Source organism: Somniosus microcephalus, chromosome 3 (genome assembly GCF_052327205.1).
Source record: "Somniosus microcephalus isolate GS21.2 chromosome 3, FLI_Smic_1.0, whole genome shotgun sequence".
In the NCBI taxonomy this organism is placed as follows: Eukaryota; Metazoa; Chordata; class Chondrichthyes; order Squaliformes; family Somniosidae; genus Somniosus; species Somniosus microcephalus.
This window is the reverse complement of record NC_140989.1, coordinates 156,216,420-156,241,182: the sequence shown is the minus strand read 5'-3', so window position 1 is coordinate 156,241,182 and position 24,763 is coordinate 156,216,420. Positions and strand designations below refer to the sequence as shown.

Here is a 24,763-nt window from a genome sequence, read left to right as displayed (position 1 = left end):
TTGCTGGCAGCAGCCCTGAGGTAAGTCCCGGAGGGGCTGGGGGGGCAATCCTGTGGAGTCGGGGGAGCACTCCTGCTCCTCCTGGTTCAACGAGAACCATTTTTAAAAGTTTTAAAAAAAGAAAACTTACCGTTTGTTGGCGGCTGCTGAAGAATCCTGGGTAGGGCAGGCCCGGGCTCTGTTCATCCTTAATCAATTTCCCAGGGGGGGCCTAAAATTGGTGTTAGCGCCCTCAATTTACATATGTCAGGGACCTGTTTTAGGTTGTTGCCAGAGATGCCTGAAAAATGGGCCAACCCAATATGATAAAACAGGTGCGACGTGATCCAATTTCTATCCCATAATCTCTTTTAGTGGTATTGGTTGAGGGATGAATGTTGGCCAGGACAGAGGGAGAACGCCCCACTCATCTTTGGAAAAAGTGCATTGCAATCTTTTATGCCCACCTGAACTGGCAGGTCGGGTCACAGTTTAGCATCTCATCTGAATGACAGCACCTGTAACCATGCAGCACTCCCTCAGCACTGAGCTGAAGTGATCGCCTTCATCAAGTGCTCAAGTCCTGGAAAGGGGGGTCTAGAACCTACAACTTTGTGACTCAGAGGTGCTACCATTTAAATTGACCTCTGCAAGGTTTCTGCTCCTGAGCAATATCCAGTGACCCTGCTTAAATATGTCTGCATAATGCTATTGGGTAAGAACAGGATTGGGCTCAGATTTGATGCATTGCCTCTCCTTCCAGTCGTTTTAATAACCTCCCAGCACTCACTGTCTACACTCGCACATGAAGAACGGGTGAGGTACTAGACGGTTCCTGGCATCCGTGGAGTCTTACCCCATCAAGAGAAGAGGAGAGAAAGGGGAACACAATTAACAAAGAGAAGCCAGGGATTCTGATCCTCAGTGCTATCCATTTGCTTGTGTGGACAGGGATAAAAGTCAAAAAGCAAGATGAGTCCCACTGCCCAGACATGAGTACGGTGGTGGTAGTTGCTCATCAAACTTCACCCATCCTCAGGTCAATGGCTTGAGAAGAGGGAGAGAAATACAGACTAACTTGCTGTAGTGAATTAGGGGGAGGTAATTCTAATAATTCTTATTGGGTGAGCACTTTATAGCTCCAGCATGTTATACTGCAGTGGTAGCTTGCTGTTCGATTCCCTCCACCACAGGTGGTAGCAAGCTCGCTCATGCCCGTGATTTTCAATGTGGTGACTTCCTGATCTTAGCAGAGGTACAGTAGGGAGGACTTTATCAGGAGCCAGGTGCTTCCCCACATAGTCCAGGAGCTAATTGTGAAAAGTGGCTAAGTAAACAAAAACGGCATTTTCTCACTCCTTACAGAAAAGGATCTGTTTCCATACATGCTTGCCGATTTGTACCACCAACAATGTCCAGCAGAGATAGTGTTCTGCTATTGCAATCTAGTGGGCTGTCTGAGAGCAATCAAAATTCACTTTCATTGGTAGCAGATGGGTTTGAATAATGTGCTGCTCTGGGAACTGCACTTCTACCATATGTTTTGGAAGCAGGCACTTTACACTTGAAACGGTTCGTGGCTGAATTCTGACAAGTTTGCCACAAAAAGTTGTATTTGATTCAGGACTTGTATACATTGTAGATAAAAGTAACTATTTCCAGATCATTATGCTACTAACAATTTAATCAATCATTAGAGACATACTTTCCCATCTTTCATGCACTACACCCCAGTCACCCATGAAAGGACATAATGGGTGTTTTAGTTAATTAGAATTGTTTTATTGTCCCTCAAGTTATCTCCACCGCCCCCACCCTCACGAAGGCTCACATTTGTACTGGGCTGGGGTTCCACGAGTGCCATCCGTCGTCCAGGCACAAGTGACATTTCTTCATTTACGAGCCTAGACAATGAGTGCCAGTGGGCTATTTGAATGGGAGGGGATCACAGCCCAGCTCGTTCCTATCCTCACCCAATGTCCACACACACATTCCACCAAGGATCACTGTAAAGCAATCAGGATTGAGAATCCTGAGGATGTTCCCTTTCCCTAACCCAGTGACCCCTATTGTCACCCCACTGAGATCAGCTAGCTAAAAACAGAGCAGAGATTAAACCTGGCACCTTCCTGGTCTGTATGTTTGAGACTGCACCAGGCAGCAAGTTTGACAATCATGAGAGAGGAACTCGCTGGAATTGTATGCTTAGATTGCATGTTTTATTAAAGAGGTAACCACAGTAACAAAAGACGGGTGTAGGTGGCACTAAAAGTGAAAGGATAGGGTTTTGCTTTTAAAAAAGGTTAACAAGTATTAATTTATCTTTGATACTTAAAAGTTCCTTGCCACATACACTTACTGGGATAAGCAATGTAATTTAAGCAGCACCAAATAATTGCCTGTAATTTAAGTTATTAAAGCTTTAGTTATGAAATATTTTTAACGTTAACTTTTAATTTTTTTTATTAATTAATGTATCATCAATGAAAACCACTTATGGGGCTGAGGCACCATCCGACCATTAGTTGTCTTTGTGATCAAGTTACATAAACCATGTTGTTTCTTCCAAATAATATTAGATAATCTTCACACTGTTTAGCTATGTTTTATTTTTGTAACAAGCACCTACCCATTTCACTGTCTTTAAATTGTACAGAAATGAGAGGCAAAGCTAATAGGTCAACAGCAAATGAAGGTAAATTATAGGGGAAGAATACTGTAACATGCAGTGGGTGCGGAGAGAATCTGCAGTGTACCGAAGAGCAGAATGGAAAGGTTAGACTGCATCTGAACACCTGTGGACTCACTTTTCCCCTACAGTGAGCAGTGATAATACAATCACATTATCAGACTCTTGTTATGGAGTTAGAATGGTTGGCTACCTTTTTAATTCAATCTCCTTTAACTGTTTTAACACATATAGTGTTGTGAGTCTCCCCTCTGTTTAACCAACAGCTAAAGGGAAAGATATTCACACTCTGATTAGGGACCATTATTGTTGTGTGTGTGCAAGGCTGATTTAAGGAGACTCTGTGTGTTCCTCAGGGGTGGGGAAGATGACAGCTGATGAGAGCACTTTAAAGACCCCCCTCTAATTTATTTACTCATTACAGATGACTGCTGAATTGAACGCTTATTACCGAGCTTACATGGCTTACATTGCTTGTGTTTAATACTTGACAACCTGTCCCATTTGAGTTGGCACATAATAAAGGCACTGTGAATTATAATGGGACAGGATCCAGGCTTTATCTGTTGTTGAATTTCAGATTCCCAGCTGAAAACTGATGTTATTTGACAATCACTTCACAGTGTTTGCGAAGAACTGGACTGTGACTAAATTGTACCCTCCGTGACTGACAGCACTAATAACAGGTTAAAACTGATCTGTTTCATCAAAGAGCCTGTTTCTTCAGTGCCATAGTCTGAAAAATATAGGATAGAGTGAGTAACCTTAAAAAAAAAAGCCAAGTTCAGATTTATTGCTTTGAAGGAGTCTGCCAACGTTCCTATTTACAATTGCAATACTTCAATTGAAATAGTTATTTATTAATCTATTGATATCCCTGTTATAATTATTTTGCACAGAAGATCCAGTTTTGATTTAATGTAAATGTTATTCCATTACTAATACTGGCATCTGTCCTTGGATTATAAAGCATCAGACAGAACATCACAGTTACTCCAAATTTTACTGAATTGTAGCTAATTTTCTTGGCACGGAATTACCCAGGAATATCAAATTAGCAGCAATATTAATTTTTATTACCTGCATTACAAGTGTTTTTAAAATGCACTGAAATGCAAAATCTGGCTAAAAGAAACATAAAAATAAAGCTTATTGGTTTTACCATGTTGCACCGTCATGCTATGGTACAATCCTAAACAGCAAATAAACAATTAAAATGATTAATCATAGTCTGTAATAGTATACCATCGTAATTTGTTTTGACTTTTTTGTTCAACTCCTCTCCTGAAGGTAATTCATGCTGTGTTATAAGAACAATTTAAATTTATGTAGCATCTTTAATGTAGACAAACACCCCAAGGCAGAGGTATAAGGATAATGGAGGCCGAGCCAAAGAAGGTGAGATTTGGAAGGGTGACCGAATGCTTGGTCAAAGAGGTGGGTTTAAAGGAGGATTTTAGAGGGGGAGAGAGGTGGAGAAGTGGAGAGGTTTAGGAAGGGAATTCCAGGGAGCGGGATCCAGATAGCTGAAAGCTAATGGTGGGGTGGAGATACACAAGAGACCAGAATCAGAGGAACGGAGAGTTTGGGAGCGGCCTTGTAGGACATTACGGAGACAGGGAGGGGTGAGGCCATGAAGGGAGGATTAAAATGAGTTTTAAATTGGAGACATTGAGGACTGGGTACCAATGTAGATCAGTGAGGACAGGGGCAATGGGCGAGCAGGACTTAGTGCAGGATAGGAGTATGGGCAGCGGAGTTTTGGATAAGCTGAATTTTTTGGAGGGTGGAGGATGGAAGGTTGGCTAGGTGAGCATTGGAATAATTAACTCTGAGGTTGACAAAGACAGATTAGGGTTTCAGCAGCAGACATGCTGAGATCAGGGCAGAAACAGGTGATGTTATGGAGGTGGAAGTAACCCGCCTTTTTAATGGAGAGGATATGGGATTGGAAGCTGAGCTTGGAGTTAAACATGATGCCGAGTTTGCAAGCAGTCTAGATCAGCCTGGAAAAGGGACTGGAGTTGCTGGTGATGATGTGGAGGGAGAAACGGGTGGGCTTTGGTCGGGTGGGAGGTTAAAGTGTTAAAAAACGGAATCTAACACCAACATGCCTCCAACCTGCACACTTCCGGTTTTAACAGAGGTGGGGGGTGGGGGGGAGACGGGTGGCAGAGAGCCAACCCGCTCTCCGGAGGCATGTCGCCCATTTAAATATTATAATGAGGCTGGCATGCCTCAGATTTAACCACCATTACAAATTTAGCTCTGGCTGGTCAGGTTTCTCAGGCCTCGGGGAACCCACCAGCTAAAGGAAGGCAAGGACTGCTAGATCCAGGAGGTAAGTGTCTTTACACCTACCTCCTGGAGCAAGTGTGCCTGCCTCACCAACCTCCCGCGATCGGAGACCCGCCCCCCAGGCCTCTGAACGCTACCCCCCCCCCACCAAGGCCTCCGATCACCTTCCCGGACTCCCCATCTCCCGCGATGCTCCTCTGGCCCCGATCCTGCCCCCCTCCACCCCCGGTGCTGCGGCCCCGATCATTCACCCACCCCCTCTGATCCTCCTCTGGCCCTCACCCACCCCCCCTTAAAGGGCCCGCTGCAGCCCACCACCAAGTGTTTAAAATATACTTATCTGAATGTGGAGCCAGGAGGAGTCCTCTTTCCGACCCTACATTCAAGCCACGAGGGCTGTTGCTGGCCGCTGATATGGGCTGCATCAGCAAATCCTCATGTGTCACCATATCTAATTGCCCTGAGATGGTGGTGGTAGGCCTTTTCCTTGAACTGCTGCAGTCCTTGTGGAGAAGATGCTGTCACAATGGTGTTAGGGAAGGAATTCCAGGATATTGATCCAACAATGAATGGCGATATATGTGATTATTAGGCTATTAAAAAAGTTAATCTGTTATATTACTGCAGGAGTATAACTAGGGTGCACAAATTCAAACTAGTAAAAGTGACCCTTCTCCAGCACTTGGAGACCAGAACTGGACACAGTATTCAGTTTGATTATTATATCCTCTAACTTATGCTGTTTGACTATATAGTTCAACATCCCATTAGCTTTGTTAATTGCTGCTCTGCATTGGTTGAGCATGTTGAATGTCGAATCTACAAAGACAGCTACATCTCTTTCAGCTTAATCCTTAGATATTCATGGAGTATGCATGACATTTATCTTTCCTTGTTTCAGCAGTACTTTACAGTTGTCTTCATTAAATTTCATCTGTCAGTGCTCTGCGCACTTAAAATATTTTGTCCAACTCGTTTTGTAATTTCTGAGCTGCCTCTTCCACTGCCCCTCCTAGTTTTGCATCATTTGTAAACTTGACCACATTGCATTGAGTTTCTGAATCCAGGTCATTTATATAAATTAGAAACAGTAGTTGTCCCAGCACTGAGCCCTGAGGTAATGCACTCAGTACTTCCCGCCACTCTGATTTAACTCCCCTAACAAAAACTTGTAGTCTCCTACCCTTCGGTCAGTTTTTTTTAATTAATTCCCAGATCCCAGGTTTATCCTGAATTCCCACAACTTTTGAGTATAGCCTTTCATGTGGAACTTTATCAAAAGCCTTTTATAAGTCGAGGTCCACCACGTCAGAGGGCTTACCACAAGGTTGTCGCTTCCTCACAGAGCTCAAGGAGTTTCATCAGGCAGGATTGTCTCCTTCTGAATCCATGTTGACTGCTGTTAACTAGGTTATTGTATAGATAGTCCTCAAGTTTACTCCTGATAATCAGTTCCGTTATTTTACATTGAATGGAAGCAAGGCTAATGAGTCTGTAGTTGTTCGTGTCTGTTTTGTCACCTATTTTGAATATGGGTATCACACTTGCACTCAGAGCATCCTCCAAGTGATGTTCAGCATGGAGGAGCACTGAATCATCAGTTGGGAGGAGGGGGGAATGGGAGTAGTAGGTTAGCAGTTGGCTTCCTTGACTTTGTTTTACCTGAAGCGACGAGAATTCATGGTGTGCAGAATTAATGATGAAGCGTGTCAGAGCCACTCCCACCTGACTGTATACCATTGTGTCCCCACCATTGGTGGGCCTATCCCGCCATTGGGATAGGACATACCCAGGGATGATGACGGAGGAGTCTGGGATATCGGTTGATAGATATGATTCTGTGAGTCAACGATGTCAAGCTGTTGATTGACTAGTCTGTGGGACAACTCTCCCAGTTTGGGCAGGAGTCCTCCGATGTTGTGAGGTGGGCTGGACCAAGAATGCCTAGGCCTTGTTCTGGTACGTTGCCTGGGTCATTACCAGTAGGTACGTCCACTTTATGTTAATATGCCATTAAATATCATAAATGGAAAGCTGCTTTCAGACCTTCACTGGCAATTAAAATACCTGCCACTCAGAATAAGTTTGTTTTGTTTATTCAGCAAAAAGGGTCAGAAAAAGATTTGCTCACTTTTTATTGCTCTGGGTTGGCATAGGGCAGCTCATTTTTATTGAGTATTTCAACTGTTTTCTCCTGCCCTATTGCCTCGACTATTTTACCCAGTAAGTAGCTGAACCATGGAGAGCAGAAGGGTCTTGGGTTCGATCCTCAATCTGTACCGATTTAGCTAATGTCAACTGGGATGGTGGTAGGGGCACTACAATTGGACTCCTATCCTCTGAGTTAAGGAAATGAAAATCAGGCAGGATTTTTACTTGAATATCCTTTTAGTACTCACTGTCAGGGTCCAGATATATGGATAATGGGCACTTAGGTGAGGCATCAAAGGGATGCTTTGTGTGAGTGGCGCAGGAGGGAGTTGATGCTTTCGGAGGGGGCACGGGTGAGGTAAGAAAATTGAGGACAAAATGGATTTCTGCCATTTTTATAAACTGAGCAGGAGTATGTGTTTAAGAGCAAAATATGTCAGATGTTGTGGTGCAAAAAATAACTTAGTAGAAAAATTGCTGGTTTTAAATGTCAATTTAGAGCCCTTAAAGAGCTGAATTATGATATTGCTGGTGGCCATTGACTCCAGTTCATAGGTCAACAATTAACAAATTAGGCATTGCAATTGTGAGACTGGGGCTATGGACTGCAAAATGATATACTTCCTTCCTTATCGTACACTTCACTTAATAGTTTCCCACAAAAACAACAGGGACATTTTGGCTTTTGAAAAATATATGGATTAAGAGCATACATCTGAGTGGACTTACTGAAAAACAGATGGTTCTACTGACGCAGTAAGCACAAATCCAAAGGTTATTTTTTTTTTTTTATCCATACTTTTTGTTTTTTCTTCCCTCCCTTCAGCTGTCCTTCATTCTACCAGCGCAATTCACACCCCATCTAGAGCCATCCTTTGTTCCTTAACCATTTCCACCTCCCCTTGCCTTGAATATCTCTTAATGTCTCTCAATGTCTCTTAACCTCTCCTGCTTTCTATCCTATCACTGACCTTTCCTTTTTGTTCTTTCATCCCCTCCCCCTTTTCCCAGCCCCCAAACTTGCTTTCCATTTCCTGCTTTTTTTTCCCAGTTCTGACGAAAGGTCATCGACCTGAAACGTTAACTCTGTTTCTCTCTCCACCGATGCTGCCTGACCTGCTGAGTTTTTCCAGCATTTCCTGTTGTTATTCCAAAGGTTATTTGTTTTGCCTGACATTTCATTGTTGCTGAACATTTTCCACAACAGGTTAATTCATTACAACAGGACCTGACATGTGGCCCGTTTCTTTAATTATTTGAGCTGGTGACCCTAACATTTTGAAACAAAGGTAGAACATGCTGGAAACACACAACAGCATCTGAAAACAGAAAAGACCAGGTTAACATTTGGGGCAGAGAATTCATCTTCATCAGAACCTGTCTCCACCTGAATCATTAACCTGTCCTTCCTCTTTTCAGATGCAGACAGATTTGACATGTTTCTTCTGCAATTTCTATTTTTATTTCAGGCTACCAGCATTTGTGTTTTTCTTTTCATTTTTAGTTGTACAAAACGTTGATTTAAGAAGTCAATGTTTGATATAATAATTGGAACAACACAGGGTTGCTATTCCTCAAATCCTGCCATAATAATGTTAGTATAGTACGTATAAACAGATCAGTACTTGGCACTGGAAGGCTGAACAACAGCAAGTGGCACATTCTATTCAGCTGAAGAAAAACAAAATGTAGAAAAGCCAACATTTGCTGTATCAGGGAGACAGTTGCTTTGGGAGTTTTTGGCTTGGAACAGAATTCCATTACCTCTGGGCTACACAGAAAATCAGACAGGTGTCCCACTGTTTGCTATCCAGTGACCGCACCACTGCCTCCCCCTTCCCCCCCCCCCTCCCCCACTTACTGGAAAATGCACATTCGCCGGCTGGAACACGGGTGAGGACAAAATCGATTCAGCTGTGATGTCCCCCAGGGCTGACACAAACGGTCTAGACTCCCAGCTGACAGTGACCTCTTGGGTGTGTTACCGGAGGGCAAGCTGGCACCTGTAGTACCACAACCCACGAAGGGCTCAACATCTTCAGGCGAGGAGGGGAGAGCAATTGGTGAGAAATTATAAAGCTTTTGGAACGGATTGCTTTATTCAGATATATATCTAAGTAGTGTTCTCAAATGAAACAACAATTTAAACGTCAAATAGCTGAGTGTGCATAGATTATACAGGAATTTGACACTAGCTGTGCAAGTTCACCTTTTTAGGTTTATATATTTTTTTTAAGTTTCCAGGTATAATTCCAGGTATAATATCAGTAAGGAACTAATAGGATTAACTCTTTACGAACATTAATAATTCCACCAGCATTCCAAAGTTGGTAAGTGAAGCTTTAAGCATGTACAGAGCTCGTCCTAGCCTGAATATGGAAAGTTGCACAGCTAGAAGTATAACTTGGTGCTGCAACACTCTGAAGAACTTGCAGCAATCAAACCAGTACTTGCAGTATGGTGGTGCCATTTGTCAGCTAGAGGTGGTGTGTAACAACAGTCTCAATCAAGAAAAAATAAATCTCTTACCATGCGAATGTGCCTGGACCCTGCTTACTCTCTTGGCATCATGACTGGAATCAGGAGCTTAGCTCCTGTGGAATTTTAGACACAAATTCAGGTTCTATCGTTCCATTGGGCAGGCTGGGAACTTTTAAAACTTTGCATGCTATCTTTTTAATATTGAGAAACTGGTTCTCCCACCCCCGCTTTCCTAACATTAAATGGTTGCCGACTGAGGGAAGGCCCTGCACGCGCTTCCAATCACTGATGGCCTTACTGCAACCTGTAAGGATGCTCAGCTGACTGTATAACTCTGGTCTGCCGGCCGCATATTGCCGTCCACAGAGTCTGGCGCGAGACTAGTAGCTGCAGTGCAACTGCTGCCTTAATCTGTTTGAATTAGAATAATCCTCGCTGTGCAGCCTTGTAGGAGCCATAGAAAAGCGTGTTCAAGCAATGAGCTTGTGGGAAAAAAAGGGTGTTTTACACAGTTTTTCAATTAGTGAAGGAGTTATAAACAATGTGTGTTTACATCAGATACTGTGACATATCAGAGCATTAGACTGAGCGGCCTGCTACTGTATTTTGTTAAAGAAAAAGTGTGACAACTGTATTAAAATCTCAAGCTCATGCGCCAATTGTTTTACTGTTGTAGGCTGGACCAAGCTCCCTTTCAGCCTATGCACTGCGTTTGAGCCCTGGTGAAGAAATTGTAACCTCTTTGATAACGTTTGTGAAGGATAAGAAGCTGAAAGCTCCATTTATCATCACTTGTGTGGGCAGCGTTACCAAGGCAACGCTCAGACTGGCAAATGCCATTGCTTCGAATACTAATGAGGTACTGGCAAGACTATTGGTGATACTGGCAGTGATTGTTGTGCCTGGGGTGTGAAAAGCTGGCTGGAGATAAACTGAATGTTTTAGATAGTTTTTCTTTACTGTGTGTCTAATCTTAAACGACACCTTTAAAGAACAAAACATGCTCCATTTTAATCCTTCCAGCAGTCTACAGGCACAGTAATCTCCAACACAGCAACATCATTTAGTAAACAAATTTATGCTGTTCAGCTGTGCTAGACATTAACAAAAAGTTCAGTAAGAGTAGCAGAATGATGGTAATAAAGTAAAATGCAAATTTAGGCCAAAATACACAGCTGTAAATTCGATGAGAAAATCTAATTAAATTCTGTTGGGTGGTTTCCTTTTTATTTTGACCTCCGCATTATGTTAACTTTTCTATTGAACCATGTACAATCATAGCAAGACAGTTCGTTAATAAGCGAACACAGCGTTGTAAAGATCTGCTGTCCAAAGTGCTTTTTTGTTTTCTGTAAAACACATGCAATGTAAAATGTAATTTTAAACTTGCACATCCCTAATGGCGAATGTCAATTTTTTTTTAAAATGCAGATCAAAGTTTACAGGCAAAGGCAAAAAATTAATAGCCCATTAAGGTTGTTTGGCCTTTTTAAGTGTACAGAAAGCTTGATAAAGGCAACCATGAAAAACCCTTTGACAAAGAAAGCAGCATTCACTTTTGCATGATGAAAAGTTCATGAGCTGAATATCCAGATTGCTAAAGCACAATTATGTTACTTTATATATGACCTGTTACCACAGTGGTTGACCTGGGTTTAATACAAGCCTGAATTGCCTTGGAAAGCATGGGTTTGTTTGGATCTGCAGTCTAGTTTTAAAGTAGTTCATAACTGTGAATTAATGTAAGCGTAACCTTTTATTCTTTTTCAACAAAATATGTTTTTTCTCTGTGCATAAAGCTGCTGCTTGTTAAAACAAGAGAATTAAGAGTTGTAGAACGTAAATTTTCTCCTTTATTGAAAAACAAGTGGCTCAGTTGGGTAAACGTGCTACCGAGCCAAGGAAACCATAACGGGTCCTAGATTTGACCCGAAGCCTAGACTGAATTTGGTGATCCAAGTCAGGGTGGCACTGGGGCACTACACTTGGTATTAACATCCTCAGGGCAGGTAAACCAGCCAGGACTCCCACTCCCAATTGCTGTCCAGTGACCTCTGCTGGAGAGTGTGCTAGTACGGATAACAGGTAAGGACTGGATCAGGTTAAAATACAGCGACCACCTTGGCCAAACCACCTGCTAACATTCACCTGTCCAGTCTTACGCCTGAATGGCTGCTTGGCATCAGTGGAACTTTATCCCAGACTAAGGAGAACAGAGGAGAACTTTGAACAAATTGAGCAATATAACTTAAAAAGCAAAAGCAATAAAAAATATTTACAGTAATACCAATGTAGATGTCAATCAATCAGATAGAATTGAGCTACGGTTATGGGGCTCAGATGAGATCTTAAACCATAGAATCAAAACTTGAGAGTGGGTTATTTACATTATCTGAATTCCAAGATTGTGTTGTGTGTTGCAACTAAATTTACCACAGTAAATACTGAGACTAATGGATATCTGACAGTGAGCTATGAGACCTATAATCTAATTGAGGACTTCAGATTATGTCAGAAGTGATGCAAGTGAGTCTTAAGTGGTTTAAACAGTCATCTAAAGCTAGAGATTGGATTAGTCTTGAATTCACTCCCTCATATATTCAAATAAATAGGACATATAATGATCTCAATTGCTTGTGGATTTTTTATTCCATTTGCACGCCCTGTTTTTTTTTCTGAGGAACTGCAAAAGCAGCCTATTGGTCGCAGGTGTCCCTCCCCACTTTGCCACGGACTGACTGCGGCTGAGGGTGGGCAGGCAATTTGCCCCCCAAGCCTTTTCCAGTGCAACTCTAAGCGTCAGCTGTTAAGAGGGCGAGCGAGACAACAATCTCGATAATTGCGCTTTTCCCCTCTCCCCTCCTCCTCCACTTGTTGCGAAGCACGTGACCTCTTCACGGCATCTCTGCACAGTACGGCTGAGTTTGAAGGCTCTGTGGCAATGTGCATCGAAAGGCTGCCTGAGCCCTGAATGCTTATTGCAGTTTTGTTTGCTGGTGATGGCTAATAGTACACATTGGCCTAGAAATTGGGTTCTGGCGTAGGCAGGGCTTTAGCGCCGGAAGTTAGTGCCGGCGCTAAGTCCCCCTGCACGCGCCAAAAATTCAGTCGTGCCGCGCCCAAACGGCTGCCGGCGCTACTGAAGGGTCTTTGCGGCGGTACATCGGCGCTAACTGCCGTTTCGCGCCGCAATTCCGGCGCTGCGGCACCCGATGCGGTGCGGCAGGCTGGGGACGTGCAGGCCTCCTCCTCCCCTTAAGGAGGAGCTGCCTGCACCTGGCCGCGGCCCGCGCAAATCAGCTTAAAAATGAGCCCGGCACCTCGGACAAGTGCCGGGCTTGCATCTGTTCCGGGGGGTGGGGGGGGGGGGGAGAAGTCCGGGGAGGGAACTGCGGGCAGGCGGCCGGCGGGAAAGTGGCCGGCCGCCGCGGGGCCTTTAATGCGCCGACGCAAACTGGAGTAAGGCACCTCTGACAGAACGTTGCTTGCGGCTGCCACGGGCGAGGCGGCCGCAACTCAATTTCGGAGTTCGGGCGGGTTACCACGGCAACCGGGACGCTGCGCACACCGATGACGTCATCGGTGCCGGCGCAGCGCTACCGGTGCAACGCCAATTTAGGGCCCCAGGGAATTTTTAAACTGGCCATAACTCTGGCGCTAGTCCCTCTAGCGCCTCAAAAGCGGCGCTAAGGCAACTGAATTTCTAGGCCATTATGTGCTTAATGCATAAGGATGTTTACCAAAGTCTGTCTAGAGAGGCCAAAAGGTGTTTTTTTTTTCTCTTGTTGGCCCATTCCTTGGTTAAGTTTGTCCACAATTCTTGGTTTCTTTCAGCACCACACATCATTGACGGACACGCAGGCTTCTGTCATTATGGCTGTGTAACCAGCTGCTGGGAGGGTGGCCATGAGGATGCTCAAGCTCTGGCTTCCTCTTACCTCCTTGTGGCTTGGAGATGATCAGCAGATTCCAGGATCACCAGTTAGGGAATCTTGAACACAAACTCATGCCCTACCACCCAATAGCACAATGTATCAATACACTAACAAGCTGCGCCATGTGGCTTGTGAGTGACACATATTGGAGCCCCAGAGCAACGTGCCATGGCACAGTAGTATATGGATTCACGTCCACATGCTGAGCTCCTGATCTTAACCATGCCACTGTGGCAAGTGCCAGGTGGAGGGAAAGTGCAGCTGCAGAGTGCGAGTTTTAAGCTGCTTTTATACCACAGCCTGGGTCTTGGGAGAGCCATCTAACTGTGTCACTCTCCTGCACTGCTAGGTAGATAGTGCAAGCAGTCTTCCTGTAAAATAGCTCAGTGGTAGCACTTTCACTTCTGAGTCAGAAGGTTGTGGTATCCAAATCCCACTCTGGGCCTTAGGCATGTAATCTAGTTTAAAACGTCGTTGCTGTATTGAAGAAGTGCTGCACTGTCTTTCCGCTAAGATGTTAAACTGAAGCCCCACCTGCATGTTCAGGTGGATGTAAAAGTCGTCGTGGCACTATATGAATAAGAGTGGGGAGGGTCCCCCAGTGTGCTGGCTAACATTTATCCCTCAACCAATTCCATAAAGAGAACAGAAATTAACTGATTATTTGTCTAATTGCTGCTTGTGGGACCTTGCTGTGTGTAAATTGGCTGCCACATTTGTCTACATTACAACAGTGCCTACACTTCAAAATCAATTAATTTGCTATGAAGCATTTTGGGACCTGCTTAGGATGTGAAAGGCGCTATATAAATGTACGGTCTTTCTTTCACTGTTGGCCTCATTATTTTGTATATGCGCAGTGACAGTTTGGCCAGTGCAGATGCACAAAGTGTTGATGTTGTGACTTTTCGTCTACTTCTACCAAACAGTTAACTAGCTATTTTTCTTCAAATATAGTACGTTGACCATTAATTTGGAGATTGGGCTATGTATTAAATTAACTGGCAAAGCACATTTACTGATCTAGGAAGAACAGTGGGGAAGATAGTTAAAAACAGGCCTCCTGTGTTGCCAGCCTTAAAAAATCCAGCAACCCACCCCTGTGTTGCCACTGGCTGCGTGAGACCTTTTGCTGTGGGAGCGAATGGAAAACCAGCTTTACGTGGGCGCACAGGCTCACCTCGTGTCGGGCCAGCAGATGAAGTGATTGCCCCAGTACCTGAGCACCTGTGCTTCTAAAAGGACAGAGAAGCAGCAGCATCAACACTCAGAACATGGATTGATTGGCTACTTCTGATGCTGGGCGAATCTGTGCACCTGCTCAAAAGCTCCTGTTCTAGCTTGTGGCCACAGTCAGATATCACTCACGCTCTCCTCGGCCCCAAACACAGAGGCCAGCTTCAGTTTTCTCAAAGTTTAGGCCTCAGGCCTCAGTTCTATTTGCTTGGTGAGCTGCCGGCACCAATATGGCGTCTGATGTTTTATCAGGCATCCTTGGGTGCGCAGGGCATGACCCTGTGACACTGGTCATTGGAAAGCGGGCGCAACGGTGACTCATTTCTACCCCTTAAAAGTCCTGTGCAGTTTGTGGGTCACTCCCCTGAAACCAAATAGTTCATTACGATTTTCTAACAAGCTGCCGATCAGGATCCCATGTCCTGGGCTGTAAAACAGGCTTTTCTCAATGTTCATTGTGCGTGCTGAATGATTTTGAGCACTCCACAGCTGAATGAGCGAACCACCATTTTACCAGTTAACTGGAAATTTATTTGTGAGGACTGTGAAAGGAGCTTTATTGCAAGTGTGTGATCGGCTGCTTTACTATCTTTCCCACTAATTCATTCAGATTGGATGAACACATCCATTTTTATTTGGATTTGTTAAATTCAACCATATTTGGGATATTAACCATTTATTTGTAAAAGGAGGAAAATACACTCCCATGTTGGAATATGGCTTTCGATTTAAAGGATTTAAATTCTAAACAAACTTGAGGGGGAGAGGAATAGGATTGCTGCTGGTTTTGGACTAGACAGTCTAGTTTTTTGATTACTGGGCACAGTTATTTGAAAAATGTCTGACGAAAGGTCATCAACCTGAAACGTTAACTCTGTTTCTGTTTTCACAGATGTTGTCTGACCTGCTGAGTATCTCCAGCATTTTCTGTTTTTATTTCAGAGTTCCAGCATCCGCAGTATTTTCTTTTTGTATTATTAAGGTTTATCCATTTTAAAACATTTTCTCCTCTCCTCTCCTGAAGGCGTGTTCCATGGGCACTGGTCACTATATCACCTCTATATGGGCATTATTCAGACATTAACCGTGACAGTGGGTGTTGATGGGCTATTCTACCACAGGGTGCATCATAGACAAATACAGTACTTCCCTCATCCATCTTCCAAATGGGTGCTTCCAGAAGGGGTGATTAGGAACAGGAATCCTGGTTGAGATTAGCAAACTCTGTACAGCCCAGGAACTGAACTTGGGACCTAAGTTTTTTTTCGTGAATGTTCACCATCAGCAAAGCATCATTCAGACTATTAACCCAGTTGCTGCCATGCCCCTATTCTATTCATTGCCTTGGTTTTAGAATTGGGAAAGGGTGGAACTCCTGGAAGGGGAGGAGCATTAACCCTGGTTGGGGGCGGGGTGTTAATTGAATTTTGATCTGCCTTTTTTGTTAGTCATTACTTTGAATTAGGACTTGCATTTATATAGCGCCTTTCATGACCTCAGGACGTCCCAAAGTGCTTTACAGCCAATGAAATACTTTTGAAGTGTAGTCACTGTTGTAATGTAGGGACATTAAATAAATAGTGTTGCGTGAACTAGCGGATTCATCATCTATTTACTTTTAACTTGTTTATAATGCATCTTTTTTTTTTGTCAGATCGTCCATCTGAATGAAAAATTTGAAATTGTGTCGCTGGTTGGAACTCTGAATGAAGTAGCCCACTTGCACGTAACTCTGGCTGACAAGGATGGCAGGACTGTCGGCGGGCACGTTATGGGCAACTTGGAAGTCTTCACCACAGCTGAAATAGTCATTGGTGAATGCGGCGGACTTGAATTCACCAGAGAGATGGACGAGCGTACAGGTTTCCCTGAGCTTGTCATTAGTAGTCGTACTAAACAGGCCTAGCCCTGGAGCAGCAATTTATACTCTGTAATTTATGTGCCATTTTTGAAAAAAAAAACATTGCAGCGAATAAATTGGGCTGGAGCATGCTTCGTCTGCTCTTTGCTTTAGCTTATTGATTCAGCCACTTTGATCACACACAAACTAATCAATTCTACAGTGGATAGACAGCGTAACATAATTTCCACCAAACTCTTCAAATGACTTGTCATTAATTTGCCTCTTTGCTTGCACTTGTTGGCAGAGCGCAAGATGCAGTTGGCTTCCTCCGTCTATTAGCAGGGTTGTGCTCTTGGGAATTTAGTGGGTTGGAGGGACGAACACACTGTGTTTGCTCATCCTTACAGACTCACTTATTACCACTAATTGGGAGGGACAGTTCAAACAAGCACAGAGGAGCAGTTGTCACACAAGCGTGACATGGGTTTAAAGAAGCAGTCGGAACTGGCTGTGCTGCCTTGTCCCAGCCCCTCTCCCGCTGCATCCTGGCTGGACGCCAAGCCCACATCCTGCTCAAATTGGCTACTTTGACAAGGAAACCCATTAACAAGCGGAAAAACTAGGAAGTCGGAACGAAGCAAATTAGCTGAGAAACCTGCAAACTGACTTACAGCTGTCTGAAACTGGCTGGGATGGCCAGTGCTCAACAGCTGACGGAAAAGGTGGGACACACACTTGGCACCAAACAGCGTTACTGTAAAGCCTTAAAATATGTTGATCTGAATGAATTGATCTGGAAGTGCTGCATACTCTTCAATATGTGCAGACCGAAACTGTTATTTAGCGAAAGCTTTAATCACTCTTAGTATCAGTTCAACTACAGGCTAAAAAGCACCATGATGATCAGCAAAAATTTCTGCAGGAGGCAGTGAAAGTTTGTTAGATTAGCCGCTAGCATGTGCAAAATAGCACAGCTAGAATTCTGTGTATGTGGTACAGTCCATCAGATTAAAGCATAGTTTTGCAACAGTGCTTGAGCTGTGAATAAGCAATGTCTTCAAATATTTCCTACTGTGGTGATCCTTTACTTTTAATAAAATACATATATGTAGTCCTGTATCCGATGTGAGTTCATCACACCGATGAAGTCACATGCCAAAATGTCAAAAATATATATATAAAAAAGAGAGACAGTCATTTTCTGGTGGTTTTTTCTAACCCCAAGACCTTGGCTTCTTCCCAGCCGTAGTAGCCAGGGATTTACAAGCGGTTGCCAATCTGCATGAAATGCCGCCAGCAACTAGCCTTGATTTGAGCTCAGGATGTGTGTTTTTAAACCAGTTCTTCACAAGGAATACCGAAGCAGTGGCCTCAAAGGCACAGGCCACCCTAAACACAGCGCCAGCTGAACAGCTAAGCAGGATGTCCATGTTCCAGGCCCCAGATTACCCCATAGCAATTGAGATCAGCTAGCTTCATTAAAGAACATAAAGTATGGAATGAGAAGAAATTATTTGACCCACCAAGTGCACTCCTTCCACAATCTACCATCTCATGGTTTCTAGACTATCTGTTTATTATCCTTGAGGATAGTTCTTCAGACATAGTCGCAGAACGCCAAGTGCAGATAAACTGGCTCATTGATGCCAGTCTCCCAAAATCCTACCTAAACAAGCTGGTAGAAATGCATTTCAAAAACTCACTTTTTTGGTCTATATTCTTGCTTGTAAACAAGTTTTGAGTTGGTAAACATGCCATCACTGTAACGGTATTTGATCATCCAGCTCCTTGTGCCTTTTTGTACAGTTTCAGGAGAGCTCCCACCCATGTAAGTCAATGCAGACACCAAGGCAGATGGAACATCCCACAATAATGGAACTCTGATCCTTTCTGAATGGATATGAGACAGATTAGCAAGGAATTCTGTGCAGGCAGGTCTTAAATTAGAATGATGAAAGAACTTGCATTTATATGGTGCCTTTCATATCTTGAGGATGTCCCAAAATACTTCAGGACCAATTAATTACTTTTGAAATGTAGTCGCTCTTGTTTTACAGACAAAACGGTCACATGCCAGTAATATATATATGTGGGGTTCTTCCGCCATCTCTGCTGATCTGCCACCTAAGTTATAGCAGGAATTCGGAGAAGACATGCGGAAATTCAACCCCATATTCCCACCATTCCAGCTGACTGCATCGATCCAGGCCTGGAATCTTATCCTTTCCTCACTAACTGATATGTTTATTTTTTCTCCCCCCTCCCTAATCTCCCCACCCCCCCCAACTTCTTTTAAAGGTAGTTAATCAGGCTGGGGCACAGTTCTACATGTGCCCACTTCCCTCTCAGTTTTGCCCAAGTGGTGAGTGTTGACAGTGAATGTTCAACCTTGGAGGGTGCTGCAGCTGAGCCTGATCATGTCCACTCCCCGACATCCACATGTGCGTTTTCCAGCAGGAGCTACTGGGTAGCAGGCAAGATTGGGAACCCGCGGCCGCTTTTTTTTCCTCTCCTGGGCCTAGGAGCAGTGAGGCCAATTGCACCAGCTCTACAAGCTGTCCCAGCTGGGGTCAGTTGGCTCACCACAGGCAAGGGATTGAATGCAGCTCAGGACCTTCCTGATCTGTTTGCCTCTGTTTCGCACTGGTTTCGCAGATTTACCAATTGAGTCACCAGGAACGACGCATTTACTAAATATAACCATTTGCGTGTTGGTTCTTTAAATAATTTTTAAAAAGAACTGGGAGTCAATTCTGTGCAAACCAAAGCTTCTATCAGATGGCCATTTTCCAATGATTTCTGTCTTTACTGGAATGAATTGTGCCGTCACACGTTGAGAGCCTCTCACCATTGGAAAATGAACTGGACCATTCCAGATTGCTGCAGAGATTATCCAAATGGCCAGTGAGACAGCAGAGGGATTATAACAGAAACATTGATTGCTGTACAGTTTCATTTAATAAAATCGTTGAAGGCGTCTGTGACCTGTGTACCCAGCACACAATCATGAAATTCCCAGAGGGTGATTTGTAACCAAGAAAGGGATGGCTTCTTCATGACAAATGCGAAAGGACTTGGAGGAGTGTGGATTGTTAATCACATTTTGATGAAATGCCATTAACACTTGTGAAGAAGGTGCATTTAAATTTATAGATTCCCATCATAGCATTCATCACCTCAGAAACATGGGGTGACAAGCTGGGGCAGTGGCATCAACATTCGCATCTCTCAAAAAGGAAGCAAAATCTAAACTTGAACTTTTAGTCAGCTGTCGCTTTGTATCATTTTAAAATCATTATTGAAGTTGTATTTTCCTTTGGTTAATTTTTAAAACAAATACATGAAACTAGGAAAATCAAAATGTATATTTAATATAAAGGTGATGAATTCATATTTTAGTTATTGACATTCTCAGCTGAGTACCAATAATTGTGTGGTTAATTTCCCCCCCCAAAAAAACTTCTCTCACTATCTCCCCTTGCTCTCCTGAAGGTGTTGACTCCATGTGTACATTTCAATGGGTAAGGGCTAACTTTTACTGTTCCGAACAAGTGCCCATTATTCTTGTGATAGCCCAAAGAGTGTAAGCAACTATTTTACCATAGGGGGCAAAACAACTGAGTCCAATTTTATCCTTTCCCTTATGTCCACACATGTACAGAGATCAGTGGACATTAATTTATAAGTGAGAACCCAGGGATCCAGAGGTTAATTACAGAGGGGAGACTTTCAAGTTGGGCACTGAAAGGGCACAATATCAGCGGTGTGCCCGTGCCATGCGTCAATCGGGATGCCTGAGCCACTTTCAGCTTTGGCTCTCATTAACAATTTTTCAGCAAGCGGTGGGCGCCAAACAGGCTGAAGCTCACCTGTTTGTTCGGGGGCAGAAATTGGCCAGCTTCTCCACACAGCTGTCTGGCAGGTAAGGCCTGTTAGAGGGGGAGCGGATTTACAGGGGTGGGGGCTAGAATGGGGTGGAAGATTTCTGTCAGGCCCGGAAACCACTCCCTCTCCTGACTCTTCAAAAATCTTTTTTTTTTAAACGTACCTTTTAGGAGCAGCCTTTAGCCTGCGGAAAGTGGAACTGGCACGTGCCATGCATGCTTCAACCAATTTCTCCTTGAAAGCTGCAGTCGGGGCCTTACAACAGACACAGGACTCCGATTTGCAGATTCAAATAGCCTCCTGCCTGTTTTGGGCGGGACTGCAGGCAGCCCATTTTAAAGACCTGCCTCAAAGTTCCCCTCCAGATTGCTAACTTTTTCAAAATGGCCGTTGTTTAGTTGAAATTAGCTAATTTAACCCAGACTGAGGATCGAACCAGGACCCTCCTGGTAAATTACTTCAACAGGTCTATTAATTAACTACGAAGTTGGTTGTCACTTAAAAGCTTTGTCGACAATAACTTGCATTTATAAGTGGAAATGTAGAAAAACACCCCAAGGTGTGTCTCACAGAGGCATAAGTAAATAGACACCGAGTTAAGGAGAAATTAGGAGTGGTGCATTGAAGTGCCAGCCTAGATTCAGTGCTCAAATCCTGAAGTTGGGTTAGAATCCACAATTCTTCACTCAAGATGCAAATGTGCTAAAAGCTAAGTGAAGCTGGCACTCAGTGAGCAATTTGGCATTAAAGTCCTGGAGGCATGAAAGCAGCTTTTCTGAAGTGACCAGTAACAAATTACTGGTGCTAACCATGACACAATTTTATCTTGCCTATAAATTTAATATTGTGATCCACATGATCTGGATTGTTGTGTGAAATTTTGTGCCGTTCTATTTTTTTTCAATGCTTTTCCTCAGCTTTCTCCTCTTTTCTTCAAAAAGCAATGGGTTCTCGTTCCATAGGCCGTTTCTGTACAGCTGCCTTGCTTATCTTGCCCGTGTGGCCTTTCTCATGTGCGACAGTACACAATGGCTGTGTGCAGTCTAGTCAACCATTAAGGTCGGAACCCTGGATGCTTTATTATTCCCCCTATAGTCTGGAGGTGCTAAGACCAATTAGAATGTTTCTAGGGCCACTTTTGCTGAGATCAGCTATTTCAGCACAGAACGGGTTCAAACCTGGGATCTTCCTTGGATGTACAGCTCATTGCAAACCCCAAATGGCGCACTGAGCCATTAAGGGTGAATTGAAGCATTTGTTTTAAAACATTTTTTTATCTGATAGTTGATCTCCAGCAGCTTTCCTCATGGACAAAAGAAAAGAAAAAGCTGTGTCTCGTTTGTGTCAGGCGTGGCTCAGTTGCTAACACTCGCGCCTCTGATTCGGAAAGTGCTGGGTTCAGAGTCCCACTCCAAAGACTTCAGCACATAATCCAAGCTGACACTCCACTGTAGTGTTGAGGGAGTGCTGCACTGTCGGAGGTGCCGTCTTTCAGATGGGACGTTAAACCTGCCTTTTCAAATTGGCATAAAAGGCCCCATGGCACTCTTCAAAGCAGAGCAGGAGCATTCTCCTGGTGTTCTGGCCAATATTTATTCCTCAACCAACATGACTGATGCGCTATCAATTACTCATAAAAGACTGAGAGTTAAGAGAGTAACTAAAGGCTTTTATTAACAAAAGAATGAAGGTCTGCCTCGAGTGGTCGACCGGTCCAGAATACAAAGGGCTGGGGAGCAGTCACCTTTATACTAGGACTTGTGGGAGGAGTCAGCCGAGGCATGTCCAGGCATGTACACAGTGGAATACAAACAGTGGTTTACCACATTCACCCCTTGTTTAAAATTGAGTCCGGCGGGGTGAAGTGTATTAAAAGTTAGTGTATTGGAGTCTCTCCGGAGGTCTTGTCTGCCACTGTGATCGATGTGGCGACGGCAGGGGTAGTGAAGCTTCCGGCGTCGAGTCCCGCGTAGGCTGGGACACTGGTGTGTAGTCCTCGTGGGTGTCGAGCGGGTCGCGGGGCCCAGGCGTGCCGTCTGCTGGGGCTGGATATCGGATCGTGGGGGGGGGTGGTAGTGAGTAGTGGGTTACTGCGGCCCCCGAGGGTGCAAGGTCTCTTATGGAGACTGTGTCCTCCCGCCCGTCCGGGTATGCAATGTAAGCATACTGGGGGTTGGCGTGGAGGAGGTCGACCCTCTCGACCAGGGAGTCCGTTTTATGGGTCCTCACGTGCCTTCTCAGTAGGACTGGCCCTGGGGACGTCAGCCATGGCAGTAGCGATGTCCCCGATGTGGACTTCCTTGGGAAGACAAACATTTTCTCATGAGGGGTGGCGTTAGTGGCAGTGCAGAGCAGTGACCGAATAGAGTGGAGCGCATCGGGGAGCACATCCTGCCAGCGGGAGGTTGGAAGGCCCCTAGACTTTAAGGCTAGCAGGGCGGCCTTCCAAACTCTCGCATTTTCTCTTTCCACCTGTCCGTTCCCCCGGGGGTTGTAACTGGTGGTCCTGCTTGTGGCAATACCCCTAGTTAGCAGGTACTGACGGAGTTCGTCGCTCATAAACGATGAGCCCCGGTCGCTATGGATATAGCTGGGGAAACCGAACAGGGTGAAGTGGTCGTTCAGACATTTAATGACCGTGGCACTGGTCATGTCCGGGCAGGGGATGGCGAACGGGAAACGGGAGTACTCATCAATAATATTGAGGAAGTACACATTGCGGTCGGAGGAGGGGAGAGGCCCTTTAAAATCAACGCTCAGGCGCTCGAAGGGGCGAGTGGCTTTTATCAGGTGGGCCCTGTCTGGTCTATAAAAGTGCGGTTTGCACTCAGCGCAGACTTGGCAGTTCCTGGTCATGGTCCTGACCTCCTCAATAGAGTAAGGCAGGTTGCGGGCCTTGATGAAGTGGAAGAACCTGGTGACCCCCGGGTGGCAGAGGTCATTGTGGAGGGCCCGCAGTCTATCGATCTGCGCGCTGGCGCAGGTGCCACGCGATAGCGCATCCGGGGGTTCATTGAGCTTCCCGGGCCGGTACAAGATCTCGTAATTGTAGGTGGAAAGTTCGATTCTCCACCTCAAGATCTTGTCATTTTTGATTTTGCCCCTCTGCTTGTTAAACATGAAAGCAACTGAACGCTGGTCAGTGAGCAGGGTAAATCGTTTTCCGGCCAGGTAGTGCCTCCAATGACGCACAGCCTCCACAATCGCCTGGGCCTCCTTCTCAACAGCGGAGTGTCTGGTCTCCGGGCCTTGGAGGGTTCGTGAAAAGAAGGCCACGGGTCTCCCCGCCTGATTGAGGGTAGCGACCAGGGCAAAGTCGGACACGTCGCTTTCCACCTGGAAGGGGATGGATTCGTCCACTGCGTGCACGGTGGCTTTGGCAATGTCCTCCTTGATACGGTGGAAGGCTAAGCGGGCCTCTGCCGTCAAGGGAAAAGAGGTGGACTTGATCAGCGGGCGGGCCTTGTCCGCATAGTAGGGGACCCACTGGGCGTAATAGGAGAAAAACCCTAGGCACCTCTTCAGGGCCTTGAGGCAGTGGGGCAGTGGGAGTTCCATAAGGGGACGCATCCGGTCGGGGTCGGGGCCGATGACTCCGTGTTCCACAACACAGCCAAGGATGGCGAGGCGGTTTGTGCGGAATATGCACTTCTCCGTGTTATATGTCAGGTTCAGGAGTTGGGTGGTGCGGAGGAATTTTTTGAGGTTTGCGTCATGGTCCTGCAAGTCACGGCCGCAGATGGTCACATTGTCCAGATATGGGAAAGTGGCCTGCAACGCATTTTGATCTACCATCCGGTCCATCTCCCTTTGGAAGATGGAGACCCCGTTGGTGACGCCAAAGGGAACCCTAAGGAAGTGATAGAGGCGGCCGTTTGCCTCAAAGGCAGTATACTGGCAGTCCTCAGGGCGGATAGGGAGCTGGTGGTACGCTGATTTCAGGTCAATGTTCGAGAAGACGCGGTACTGCGCGATCTGGTTGACCATATCAGCTATGCGGGGGAGTGGGTAGGCGTCCAGCAGGGTGTAGCGATTTATTGTCTGGCTGTAGTCGATGACCAGGCGCTGCTTCTCGCCGGTCTTAACGACCACAACCTGGGCTCGCCAGGGGCTGGTGCTGCCCTCAATAATCCCTTCCTTCAGGAGCCGCTCCACTTCGGTTTTAATGAAAACCCTGTCTCCGGCACTGTATCGCCTGCTCTTTGTGGCGATGGGCTTACAGTCGGGGGTGAGGTTAGCAAACAGTGGGGGGGGGGTGACTCTGAG

At 45.1% G+C, this 24,763-nt stretch overlaps 1 protein-coding gene across 2 annotated transcripts in view; it reads left to right on the top strand.

The window, feature by feature from the left end:
• LOC147121487 (uncharacterized) overlaps nt 1–16,761 on the top strand; it is a 92,125-nt gene extending 75,364 nt beyond the window's left edge. For both annotated transcript variants that reach the window (XM_085981769.1, XM_085981768.1), the window contains exons 2-3: nt 10,275–10,457; nt 16,424–16,761. In XM_085981769.1, coding sequence (XP_085837895.1) covers nt 10,275–10,457; nt 16,424–16,675 — 435 coding nt within the window. In that variant the 3' untranslated portion in view covers nt 16,676–16,761. The remainder of the gene's footprint in view (nt 1–10,274; nt 10,458–16,423) is intronic.
• Nucleotides 16,762–24,763: the final 8,002 nt, after the last annotated feature.